The 12,486-nt window shown below is 52.0% G+C and overlaps 1 protein-coding gene across 4 annotated transcripts in view; it reads left to right on the plus strand.

Moving 5' to 3' along the window:
* Positions 1 to 10,629, plus strand: part of RNF220 (ring finger protein 220) — a gene marked incomplete at both ends in the record, with an annotated part of 207,720 nt that extends 197,091 nt beyond the window's left edge. For all 4 annotated transcript variants that reach the window (XM_084243907.1, XM_084243906.1, XM_084243908.1 and 1 more), the window contains 7 exons: positions 4,722 to 4,818; positions 5,022 to 5,114; positions 5,228 to 5,283; positions 5,420 to 5,498; positions 9,454 to 9,562; positions 9,701 to 9,775; positions 10,558 to 10,629. In XM_084243907.1, coding sequence (XP_084100033.1) covers positions 4,722 to 4,818; positions 5,022 to 5,114; positions 5,228 to 5,283; positions 5,420 to 5,498; positions 9,454 to 9,562; positions 9,701 to 9,775; positions 10,558 to 10,629 — 581 coding nt within the window. The remainder of the gene's footprint in view (positions 1 to 4,721; positions 4,819 to 5,021; positions 5,115 to 5,227; positions 5,284 to 5,419; positions 5,499 to 9,453; positions 9,563 to 9,700; positions 9,776 to 10,557) is intronic.
* Between the last annotated feature and the right edge of the window lie 1,857 nt (positions 10,630 to 12,486).

Consider the following 12,486-nt stretch of genomic DNA (forward strand, 5'->3'; position numbering starts at 1 on the left):
GATGTGATGGGGATATGAGTGATAAGATGGAGAAACTTCCCTGGAAGTGGGTGGTATCTGTAGCTGTATCTTTGACCCCTGGAGGGGAACTGTTGCTGGAATCCAGCATGGAACCCTTTGACTCAAGCAGGTGGGCAGGAGGGAGTAGGAAGGCACCACAGAGCCAGCAGTCAGGACCTCTTCCTACAGACAACGTTTTGCAAGTGCCCGTCTTAGACATAGGCTGGTTCTAAGTAGCCCAGGATGAGATGTCATGGCGAGGATGGCAGGGCAGCTTTGGCACAGATCTTTCAACTGGCTGTTCTTGGTAAAACTTGAGCACCAGATTATGAGTCAGGGCAGTGAGGGAGATTGTAAGTCCAAGGGCACAAAGAAACAGGCCTTGCACTAGCTGCTGCTTCCTTTGGTGCATTGTTTCCTAAAAGATGGAAATCCCAGATGCTAAAAATGTCCCCCAGCTTTGTCCTGTTGCCTGGTCCACTCAGTGACAGCTCTTGGAACAGCGACTACTGGAGACAGTCATGGGAGTGGAGGGGTTAGGCTGCTGCTTTCCACCTCCTTCCCACTTTTAGTTATGACTTGCTTGGTGGGAGGGGTGAGGAGAGGTGGCAAGGAGCAGGGCACCTTCTGTCCCCTGTGGCAACTGACGGGATTTAATCGCCTTTTGGAACACAATTGTTAAGCAGGGACAGAGGGAGTGCAGGCAGAGGCGCAAGTATCAATGGTTTTAAACGGTGTCTGTCTGTATGCGTCTCTCCTGACGTGAGGCAGTGAAACGCGTTATCGAGGAGGCCCGGAAAGTGGCTAAGTGCGTTTGACACACGCCAACTCCCTGCCTCCACACTGGATAATTGCATTGTCAACTGTTCAGCGAGGTGGCAGGTGACACTGCAGGCCGATTGATTGTCCCGCATCGCAGCTCCCCAGACTGTCAGCTCCCCAATCGATGGCGTTTACACAAGACACCGTAACTGCATCTGTAACTAATTCCAGTGTAAAACTCTCCGGAAGCTGCTGCCCCTGCCCCCCCTCCTTTGGAGAGCAGAGGCCTCGGGAGGACCCCAAGACTTTCCTTTCTCCCTGGGCTTTAGTTTTGTTGGGAGCAGCAGGTGAGGAGATCAATGGCTCCTCTTTTGTGGTTTCAGGTTCCAGGACGTTTCTGCCCCCAGTAAACAGGCATCTCCAGTTTCTCAATCGATCATCTGATCAATTGATTAAATTAACACTGATTTTTTTTTTCCTCTTTTTCTTCTGGATGACCCAGGAAGAAATGAATTTATGGAAGAGGGGTTGTTTTTATAAAATTTAGACTTGCATCATTTCTGCATATAACCCTCTCCCTTATCACTAAGTAGTCACTTGGAGGGAAGGAGTTTTTCACACTACACACCCACCTAGACAGGGCACCGTGATCATCAGGCCTAGTTGGCCTGTGGGTGGCAGTCAGCCCTTTATGTCACTTTAAAGTGGGGCCAAGCCATAACAAGGGGACCTCTCTGGTGACCACAGGGGCACAATGGGTTGTCTGGGGGGACTGAGTCCCATCCCTGGATAGCAGCAGGAGTGGCAGCTTGCCTGCTACCCCCACAGCTACTTGGAATAGGAGCAGAGGCTTGGAAAGGAGCTCTCTGTGCCATCTTGCCTTTGAGTACTGGCTTGGGATCTTCCAGCAGCTGAGAACATAAAACGACTGGGGGAACCTTCCTCTCAAAGCAGGAGGGGCGCAAGCTGGCGGGGGCGCTGTCTGCATAAAACAGCTTTATGGCCGTTTCTTTTTACTATGATTCTGCCAGAAGTCAGCAAGTGACATTTCATTAAGAAAATAAAGTTTAATGTGCTGGGAAAGAGGTTGGAGTTGGCTGGGATAGCACAAGAGTAAAACTGGCAGTAGCAGCCCGTTCTGAACACCTGTGGGGGTAAGGAGAGGTTCCCAAAATCTGTCTGTGCCAAGGAGTCAGGGTCAGAGTATAGAGCATGGAATAGAGACAGACACACCTTTTCCTTGGCAGAAGATGATGTGTCATGCTCATCATCCTACCCAACTGGTCAGAGGAGCAGAAGGCTGCCCAACTGGGGGCTGATGGGGCAGGTTTTATCCTGAGAAGTTTCTGCAGCCACCGCTAATCAGGCCTCAGTCTTCCTTCTGGCACAGGGCCCCCAGATCCTAACAGAATGGTGCTGTCTGTATAGCCGTCGCTGCTGGTGCGTGGTGTATGGCACTTGCTGGGGGCCCAGCCTACTCTATGCTGGTTGATACTACATTCACAGCAGAGTCAGGCGTAAGTTTCAGTCTGGTGAGGAATAATGACAGTACGTCATAGGATTTAGGAGTTACAAGGAAGACTGGGTACAAGGAACAGGTGGACACCTATGTAGAAATACCTGGGAAAGTCTCACAACATGTTGTGGGTAGGAATCAGATCTTGAAACCATGTGTCTTCAACGGTGCACTCAATAGAAGTTAAAAGAATGTTGAGGTGAGAGTTCACTCAGGAATACTTACAGAGCAACTGCTGTGGGTAGGCACTGTGAGTTAAATAAAGTAGAAGGCATGGTTGAGCTGAGACAGGCTTGCAGAATGAGCAGGCATTTGTTTGGAAGACTAGAAGGGAGACAATTCTAAGCAGCGATACCAGGAGGAACAAAAGCATGGGGACATGAGAAAACAGTAGGATTTGGCAGAGCAGATAGCTGTCTTCCTCTAGAGTATGAATCTTGGTCCAGGCCTGGCAGGCAGTAAGGCTGCAGAGGATAAGACTTAAGCCGAAAGGGTTCCTTGATGTGTTGAGAAGCTGGGACATTGGGGTGCCTCTTTTCTCATGGGAACCATACTGAGCTAAGGAGTGGTGCCAGGGTTCTCTGCTGTCCTTTTTGCCTGTCCACGAGGCAGGGCAGGGCCAGGCTGAGCTGAGGATGTGAGGCTGACTGCTGAGCTTCATGCACCTGGGGGATGGGAGTTGGCAGAGCTCAGGGGTCCAGGCCATAAGTGAACCTGATAGCTACATTCTGATTGATGGCGGAGTTTGTCTCCCAAACTGTCAGAGGGTTTATAGAGGTGCCACTCACACACACTACAGGAATTGCTTGTCAGGACACCTGGCCGTGAACAGGAGACAGAGCTGTAACTTGGTGTTTTCTCAGCTTAATGGCCCTGCTGCTGACCTGCCTGCTGCCTTGAGTTTGTTGGTGCCTCAGTGTAGAGGGCAAATGAGGACTGTCAGGAATGAGGGGTAGCGCCTCAGTCATGCCCAGCCTCTTTCTTTCCCTGCTGCTGCTTACCTTTGGGATGGATGGCACTTTGTGAGATCAGACTGGAGGTGAGAAGAGAGAAAGTTCAGGAAGAAAGTGCTTTTGAATTGGGCTTGAAAGATGAGGAACATTCCAGGTGGAATGAATAGAATGACCAGCACGAGCAAAGATCTTAGGAGCAGGTACACAGTGGATTGTGTTTGCGATGCAGCAGTCTGTGTGCACAGGGCTCATGGAGTGAAGTGAGGAAAGGAGTGAGGGGGAGACATAGGTGTATCCAGATCTTCATGGATCAGCCCAGAGGAGCCTGGACTTGACTGTGCGTGCAGTGGGAGCCACAGTCGGTTTGGGAGCTGGGAAAAAAAGGGTCAGAACTCTGTGGTAAGCAGGATGAAGGAAGAGGCAAGAGGCATGAGGACCCATTGCCAGATAGTTATCCAGAGGGTATAAGCACCTGAGTGGAAGAAGTGGACAAGAAGAAATTCTTGAGTTTCTTCCTCACCTCTTTAAAAATTTCCTTGCTGATTCTACTCACTACAGGTTCCAATGTGTTCATCTCTTTTTGTCCCTGGCAAGGCTGCTATACTGGCTGGTGAGATATGGTCTGAGACCAGTAGGAAAAAGCAGGCGTGGAGAGGGAGAAGCAACTTTGTGGCCCCTGACCCAAGTCTGTCAGGAAGGGCGTCCTGGGAGTCAGACATACCACATGGCAGGTGGCCACGTGGGCCTGGTGTGACTTCAGCAGCTCACCCCTTCCCGCTGGCCGAGAGTCTGCCTGTGGCTGTGCCCAGTACAGCTGGGTGGAGTTAGCTGCCTGCCTGGCCCTGCCCCTGTCCAGCCTGGTTGCCTTCATGGACTGCCTTGAGAAGCAGGTGTGCATGCCTATCCTCCCTCGTCTGTCCCTTCCTAATCCCTTTATAACTACACTTGTCCAGGAATCTGGGCTGAGTAAGGTGGAGATGAATAATTAATGTCGGGCGCTTCAGACACCAAATATTTGAACAGCTGCCTGATGTTTTTGCTGGCAAGGACCTAGCGGCCAAAATCAGGACATTGGCTGGGGGGTCCCGCTGTATGGTTCTGACTGGCTGTAGCCAGCCTGCTCTCCCTTCTGATGGACTTGACAGGCTGGACCATATGACAGCGAATGTCTCAGTCTTGGGTAAGGGTGGCCTTTTAGATGTGAATTTCTTTGTCATAGTCCTAGATCTGGAAGATAGATAGACAGCAGGCCTGGACTAGGCATCTCCTGAGGACCTGATACAGTGTACGAGTGGGCTAGTTCATAAGCAGAGACCATTTGCAGCAACAAGAAGTGGCAGAAAAGGATGAACTATGCAGGCTGAAATGTCAGGTCAAGAGCACCTAAATATCTGTCCTAGAACCTAACCCCCTGCCTAGAGGTGACAGAAAGGGCACCCTTAACCTAGTCTGGTTGACCCCTGGCCCTCCCCATACCCTGTTTCCCACAGGCTCTGGCTTCGTCATGTGCAGCGGCAAAGAGAATCCAGACAGCGATGCTGACTTGGATGTGGATGGGGATGACACTCTGGAGTATGGGAAGCCACAGTATCCTTGGGGCACTGTGGGACAAGGTGGGGCTGATGAGAAAGGCTAAAGGGAATAGGAAAAGCAGCTAGCATCCCTGGTAGGTATGCCCACACTATCCCCAGGGTCATGGTCTCAGCTTTGGCCAGGGGAAGCCCTTCTAAGGATTCAGCTCTCGTGGCCTACCACAAACTCGGATCCATTGTCCTTGACCACCATGCCAGATACACAGAAGCTGATGTCATCCCCTGCACAGGCGAGGAGCCTGGTGAAGCCAAGGAGAGAGAGGCACTGCGGGGTGCAGTCCTAAAGCAAGTGTGGCAGAGGCTTGGGTGGGTGGGTGGAGGGAAGGAAAGGGAAGCCCTGAGGTAGGGGTTAACCAGGCACCCACCCTCAGGCTCATTTTGTTCTTTCTATTTCCTTCCTGTAGTGGCGGCCCTCCCAGCACACGCATCACACCTGAGTTCTCTAAATGGGCCAGTGACGGTGAGTTCTGTCTCGGGTCAGGAGCAGTATGGGAGAAGGTGACATCTCTTGGGTGGTGGTGACTGACTCAAGCCCAACCCCTCACCTGTGCCTGCCCCATCTGGCCAGAGAATGAGTTGCCTCTCTGTCCCAGCAGAGATGCCATCTACCAGCAACGGTGAGAGCAGCAAGCAGGAAGCCATGCAGAAGACCTGCAAGAACAGTGACATTGAGAAGTGAGTGCTGGGCCAGGAATGGGGGGCCCTTTGCAAGCAGCCTGCTGCCAGGGCTCCTGGTCCTCCAGAACTCAGCTTAGTCTTCCAGCCCTGGGCACATGGCCGGCAGTGGGGCCCAGCTGGTGCTAAGCATGACTCTGTGAATTGATCGTTGGGCCACGGCCCCGGGAGCCTTGGCGGAGGGAGGAGCATTCGGGCGGGTTGCCTGCCTGCCTGCCTGCCTGCCTGCCCACCCGCCTGCCCGCTGCGGCGGCCTCCACCCGGGGAATGTGATGTATGGCTGCCCAGCCCAGCCAGCGCACTTGATTCATCTCCAGTTTCTGTTTCTTAATCGGGAGCTAAATTGGTTTCATTTTTCTTGTCCCGGGTGGCGCTTGCAGTGGGTTTTAGGCAGAAGCATTGGGTCTCATCACTTCTGGTAGGAATTTTTGGCCTAGCTTTTCTGGCAGGATAAAAGGGGATATATTAGTACTTCACCCAGAGCTGTGTGACCCCTGGCCTAGATCCCCAGGAGCCACATGGACTTAAAATCAGCTGTGCATCTTATTGCTGTTCCAGAAGCCTAAGCAAGAAGAGTTCTGGCCCCAAGAGGTAGCATTGTCCGGGTCTGGCTTCCTGGATCTACTGCCATTGGCCATTGCTTAACTCCCCACACCCACTCCTCCCTCCACTAGAGACCAGGTTCCCTGGGGTTAAAAGGCAGCCTCTTCATTCCAGGGCCAGTGTTCCATCTTGCCTCCTGCCAGGAGAGTGGATTGCAGGCCAGTGCAGGGCCAGGTCGGTGGCCCAGGGTCACCTCCCATTTGTTTCCCTCCATTTTGTGTTGTCATAAATTCATTCCAGCCCGTTGTGGTTGATCAGTTTATCTCGGCCGGGGCCGCGAGTGCTGCTGGCATGATGTATGGGCCGCGGCGCGGGGCCCGGCTGCCCATGAATCACCGCAGCTGCTCCGTGTCAGCGCCGAAGCGGGCCGCTCGGATTCGGTACAACCAGTTTGGAGGGGGGGAGGAATGACGTATGGATGTTTATTTAATAATTCTCTCCTACTCCAGCTGAGCGGGGCGGGCGGGGCCGTAAGGGGCACCCACCCTCGTCTGGAGGGGCTACTCATAAATCAGACAGACAAGATCATTAATCAGGGATGGCGCCTAACGGGGAGGTGGGGGCCAGAGCCAGTGGCCATCCATGAAAGTACTACCCACCCAGGGTTGGGGGGAGTCAGGATTTCTGTCCCACCTGTGTGAGCACAGCACCAGTAGGCGGGGCTCTCTGGGATAAGTTAGGGACTAGTCAGTGATGTAGAGATCTCCAGTGGGTCTAGATCTGCCATGATCTTCAGACCCCATAACTTCTCTCTTCTTGGTACACAGTATGGTTTGACCCTAAATCTTTCATAACCCAGGGAAGGAGGAAGGCAGGATGTTATCGTTGCTTCCAGCAAATTCTTGACCCCTTACCCAGGAGGCATTCAGGAATAGCTCACAGCCAACCTGGGTCAGGGTCAGGAGGCGTGGGTATCTCACCAAAGTAAGGATTAGAGCCCAGGTATGTGCTAAGCACATTTTGGAGAGGCTGGCTCTGAAGTAGGGATGTGGCCTTGGAGCTCTTGGAGCAGGAGCAAGAAACAGCTTCATTCTCTCCTGACCATCCTTGTTGCCTTTCCAGCTCTAGCTCATTTTCTGATATAAGGTTTGACAGTTTATTTCCTGCCCTCGTCCCAGGCCTTAGGTTTCCTGTCTTTGAAATAACCACATAGGACCAGGCAAATGCTCAGCCTGGACCTCAGAGAAGAAGCTACCCATCTTTATCTCCTTGTCAGGGATTTACCAGCAATCCAGATGGGAGTGGCACATAGGCATTGGGCAAAATGCCAGGGGAGGAGCTAGTGCTGTTGGTGCTTATGAGGAGGGAGAAGGTGGTGACAGTTAAGAGCTGGAAAGTTGCATGGTGCTCCCAGCAAATCAGTCAGTGCCAGTCCAAGCCTTTCCCAGCTTCCCTGGAGAGATGCAGTGCAGAGACCTTGGAGTAAGGGAGCTAAAGCATCCCTGAAAGAGGGACACAGATCATGAAGTCACATTCTATGTTGGGGCATGTATCCTAAGAAAGAAGAGTAGAAACCAAAATTCATTGTTGCCCATGGCATGTTACCCATCCCCTCACAAATCCCAGGTAGCACTCAGATGACCTTTCTGGGCCGATTGTTTTCCTCCAAGCTGTTTTCCACCTTAGGAGCTGGTCCTTGCCTCTACCACGTGCCCACACTTGTGATTCCACCTCAGCTCCCTCTTTGCTTCCTGGTTGAACCTCAGCTCTCGTTCTGTCACAGCCCTCTAACACCATCCTCATTACTTCTATCATCTGTAAGACAAGCTTTAGTTTCTGACTGTGGCATCTGAGGACCTGCCAGATACATTCTTCTTTCCCACACCTCCAACCAGGTGGGGCTCTTGAGCCTCTTGGCCTTTGTTCATCCCTCCTGTTCCTCAGCCTGGATGCCTGTCTCCTGGATACAACCAGTATAGAGTCATGGTTAGTTGCATAGTTACTGTTTGACCACTGGGGTCCCATCTCCCTCAGTCTGCATGAACCTAGAGCAGGCTACTTAATGTTTTCTGTTTTGAGTTTCTTCACATATAAAGTGGGAATATTAAAATCTTCTCATGGGCTTTCTGTGAGGTATAAATAAGATAATAATTATCAAACCCTCAGTACAATCTCTGGCATTTACTAAGTGCTTAATAAATTTGAGCTATTTTATTTGTATTATCATTATTCCCTATGGCCCATTGCTAGCATTGTCTTTTCTCTTCCTCCAGAAAGCATTCTTTTCCCTCTGTGAGCTCCTCTGTCTTCTGTTCACTTGTTTTAGGAAGAGTGGGAGGGATCACTTCTTGAGATTATTCTAGCTATTCCCCGATGAGTACTGCAGCACAAAGAGTCTTTGAGAAGTTGTAGGGACCTTGTGCAGGGCTTGGACAAGAGGTGAGGACTACCTGGGATCTGCCTAGGAAGAAACAAGGAGCCTTTGAATGGCTGGGAGAGAGAAGAGGCTGCCACCATTGGTGGCTCTGACTGAAAGCCTGGAAAGCACTTCTGAGGGGGGGGGGGGGGATCTAGGCCTGAAGTATGAGATGAAGAAAGTGAGTTAGGAGTAGGAGTGACCCAGGGGAAGCAGCAAGTGCTGAGAGTTCAAGGAAATAAAAAACGGTGTGGATGGAGAAACTCGGTTTGGTATGGATGGAGCATGACGTATACAGTGGGTGCTGAGGGATGCAGCTGGCTGGGGCTAGACCAAGGAAGGCCTCATACGCCTTATGAGTTTGGTAGAGCTTGACTCAGATTGATATATTGAAATGGTGGATGTATAAATGTTTTAATTTGGCAGCTCTCCTGCCTGCCTATAACTATGTAGGTGTTTGTTTTCATAAACCTTTTTCCTTTGCAAAACAGGAACAGCTCTTTTGCCCACCTGTGACTGTAAGGTGCCTTGCTGTTTCTTTATTCTTTTCCTAATAAACCTGTCTTTTTAAAATGTAAAAAGAAAAGACAAGAAATGGTCAAATTTGAAAAATTCTAGGTGCTGGGAGAATGGAATGGAGATGAGGGGACTGGAGGCAGAGGCCCTTCAGGTTAGTGGAGTAATTCATAGAAGGACTAGTGGTGGTGGAAGCAGAGTCCAGAGATACTAGGAGATAAACAACAGGCTGTGGTATTTGGGGTCACTAGGAAGAATGGTTCGAGATATATGGCTTAGAATTCAGGGTGGAGGTGGAGGAGCAAGGAAGGTAAGGTGCTTAGTTCTGGAATGTGGAGTTTGCAGACACAGCATATGGGCGGGCATGTCTGGAGAGACATTTATATATGTGGTCTGGAATTCAAGGGAGGTGTGGACTGGGGGTTCAAATTAGATGCCAGCCTGTTTGTTACCTGCCCAACTATACCATCCTCTTTGCAGAATCACTGAAGATTCAGCTGTGACCACGTTTGAGGCCCTGAAGGCTCGGGTCAGGGAACTTGAACGGCAGCTATCTCGTGGGGACCGGTACAAATGCCTCATCTGCATGGTGAGAGGGAGCCTAGGGAGGCCCTTGGCTGGGCTTCACTGCCCCCTGGGGGTTGGAGAGGATCTCTGCACTGTGATGGGCTCTTCAGAGGGTGGGCCAGCCTCAGAGTGACCCCTTCTCTGCCCACCTCCTCCCTAGGACTCATACTCGATGCCCCTAACATCCATCCAGTGTTGGCATGTGCACTGTGAGGAGTGCTGGCTGCGGACCCTGGTGAGGTGGCATGGGGTTTGAGGAGTGGGTGGCTGTTGGGTACTGCCCATGTGTCTATGTTATATGCTTGAGCCTGCTTGGGAGGAAGGGGAAAGGAGGGAGGAGCAGGAGGAAACTGGAGCATAGAACATAGCAAGACACCAGGATTTTCAGCGCACACACGCATGCACACACACCCTGCCACCAGCTCACTATATTCTCTTCATCCCCACCCCAGGTTTATTAAAATCTCCCCCTCTAAGGGTTCTCTGCCTGTGCCTTTCTCCCTACCCCACCCTGGGAAGGCCCACTGTATCACACAGATGGGTGAGATCCTGGGTCAGGCTGGATATGGGTGTAAGCAGGACCAGGCCTCAGCCCCTCCCCCTCCCATTACTAAGCTCCTTCTGCTCCTGCCCCTGTTCTTCGCTCAGGAGCAGCCATTAAAATGTCGCCCGGAGACAGCAATAAAAGGCCCGGACGTGGGCTCTGTGTCCTGATCAAAGGCCGCATGTAATCTCGTTAGGGCCTCGGCAGCCACAGCTGGACCCAGCCTTGTTCTCATTACCGGGGCTCCTGCTGCGGGGCTGGCCAGGCGGTTTGATCCTGGCATCCCCCCAACACAGGAGCGTGCCTGCCTGCTCAGAGAGGCCGCCCGGGCATCCCAAGCCCAGGCTGATAGCACCAAGGTCCCAGCGCACAACTGGTACAGGGAGACATGGCTGCAGGCCCAGGCACTCACATGAGCAAACATGCCGGACAGCGTGTATAACCAAAGCCCCCCACCCCCATTCTCCCTGCAGGGTGCCAAGAAGCTCTGCCCTCAGTGCAACACCATCACAGCACCTGGAGACCTGCGGAGAATCTACTTGTGAGCTAGCCACCCAGGCAGGCCTTGCCTCAAGCCACCCCTCCTGCCCTGCCTCTGTGACGTGACCCTCCCCTTTGTACATACTTGCACACTGATTCCCCCTGTACATACATGCACACACACGCACGCACACACACACAGGACTCTGGAACCAGAATGGAGGCTAAGGCCCAGGCCCTGCCTGCTGGCTCCCCCCAAGATTGGGGACTACCTTTTCCCAGTTCTGTTCCCAGGATGGGGCAGGGCGGTGGGGGAGGTGGAGTAACTGGGCAAGGCTCCTGAGATCCAGCCCCCTAGACTGACAGACTGACAGACCGACAGACATGCAACCACCAGACTGAAGCACATGTAATATAGACGGTGTATGTTTACAATGTTGTGTATAAATGGGACAACTCTCCCTCTGCCCCATCCCCTCCTCTTTGGTTATATGATTTTCTTTTTTTAAGAACACCTGGAAGTAGTGCCTCCAGGGCTGGCTGGGGGCTCGGCCCATCCATCTCTTGGGGTGCCTACCTCTCCCTCTCCCACCGTGTCCCTTCCCTCTCCCATGTGCTCGGTGTTCAGTGGTGTATATTTCTTCTCCCATACATGGGGCACATGCTCCCAGGAACATGGTCCTCTCCTTAGTCGTAGCTCCTGGGGCTCTTTATAAGGAGTCAGGAAGGGGGAGAGGCACAGGAAATGGGAACCGAGCTGAAGCAGGGGCTGAGAGTGGGGTTGGATGAGGGTGCTCCTGGTTGCCCAGCCTTCTGCTGAAAACCATTCCTGGGACTGGAACTGCTATTCCCAGGGAAAAGTGTCTCCCCCGCCCCTCCTGTGGGCCCCATGGTGTGATGCTGTGTCTGTATATTCTATACAAAGGTACTTGTCCTTTCCCTTTGTAAACTACATTTGACATGGATTAAAACCAATATAAACAGCTGCTGCTTCTGTGTGTGTGCGCGCGCACGTGTGCACATGCACACATGTGTAAGTGTATGTAGGAATGATGTGGTGGTGTGGATAGAGGCAATTAAGGGATGAATTCCTGGCAGTAGTGAGTGGGAAAGGACTGGACTGTGGGTGCAGACAGCAGTGCAGGGTTGGTCTGCTCAGGGACCCTGGAGCACTCCCTGAGGAGTGGGGGTGGGCTAGGGACCTGGATTCCTGACTATTGATGGGTAGGGGCTCCAGGTTAATTCCTTATTGATGCAGAATCGTCAGCTCATTAATCACATAAGAGGTCAGAGCTTGGGGGTACGGAGGGGATGTGAAGTTCTGTCCCCCAATCTAGTGCAGGGGCAGCATAACCTTGGGTGAAAAAACAAGCCTTGAGCCTCTATGCCTTTCTAGTCCCCGGAAATGAGCCAGAAACTAAAAATGGAACCGCCATCTCACACACATGCACACACACACACACATAACCCGTGGCTCTTTTCTGTTCTCTGTCCTAGCAACCAACAGCCCAATATAGCTATTGGCTGGGTCCTCAAACAGTAGAAACCCCTATATCTTAAGAAGGGTCTTCAAGTCAAGGAACCGAGGCCCAGTACCTTGTGAGATGAGCATCCCTGTGGGTGCCTACTGCCAATAAGTAAGCAGCGTGCCCAGGCAATCTGGTAGTGCTCAAAGCTGCGGATAAGTCAGTCCTCACCCACCACAGAAACAAGATTCAGCTACAATTCAAGGCTCAGAATATCTTGATGACGTCAGGCTCTGCATGTCTCATCCTCCCCAATCTGCTTAATACACCTATCTCGACATCCACAGTGCCCACCACAGAATCGGATCCACTGCCAATGACTGCCAACACCCAGATGACAAATCACCAATCACTGGTTGGAGCCCAGCCAGATTCTTTCACGACCCCCATGCCCAG

This window comes from Talpa europaea, assembly GCF_964194135.1.
Source record: "Talpa europaea genome assembly, chromosome: 9".
NCBI lineage: Eukaryota > Metazoa > Chordata > Mammalia > Eulipotyphla > Talpidae > Talpa > Talpa europaea.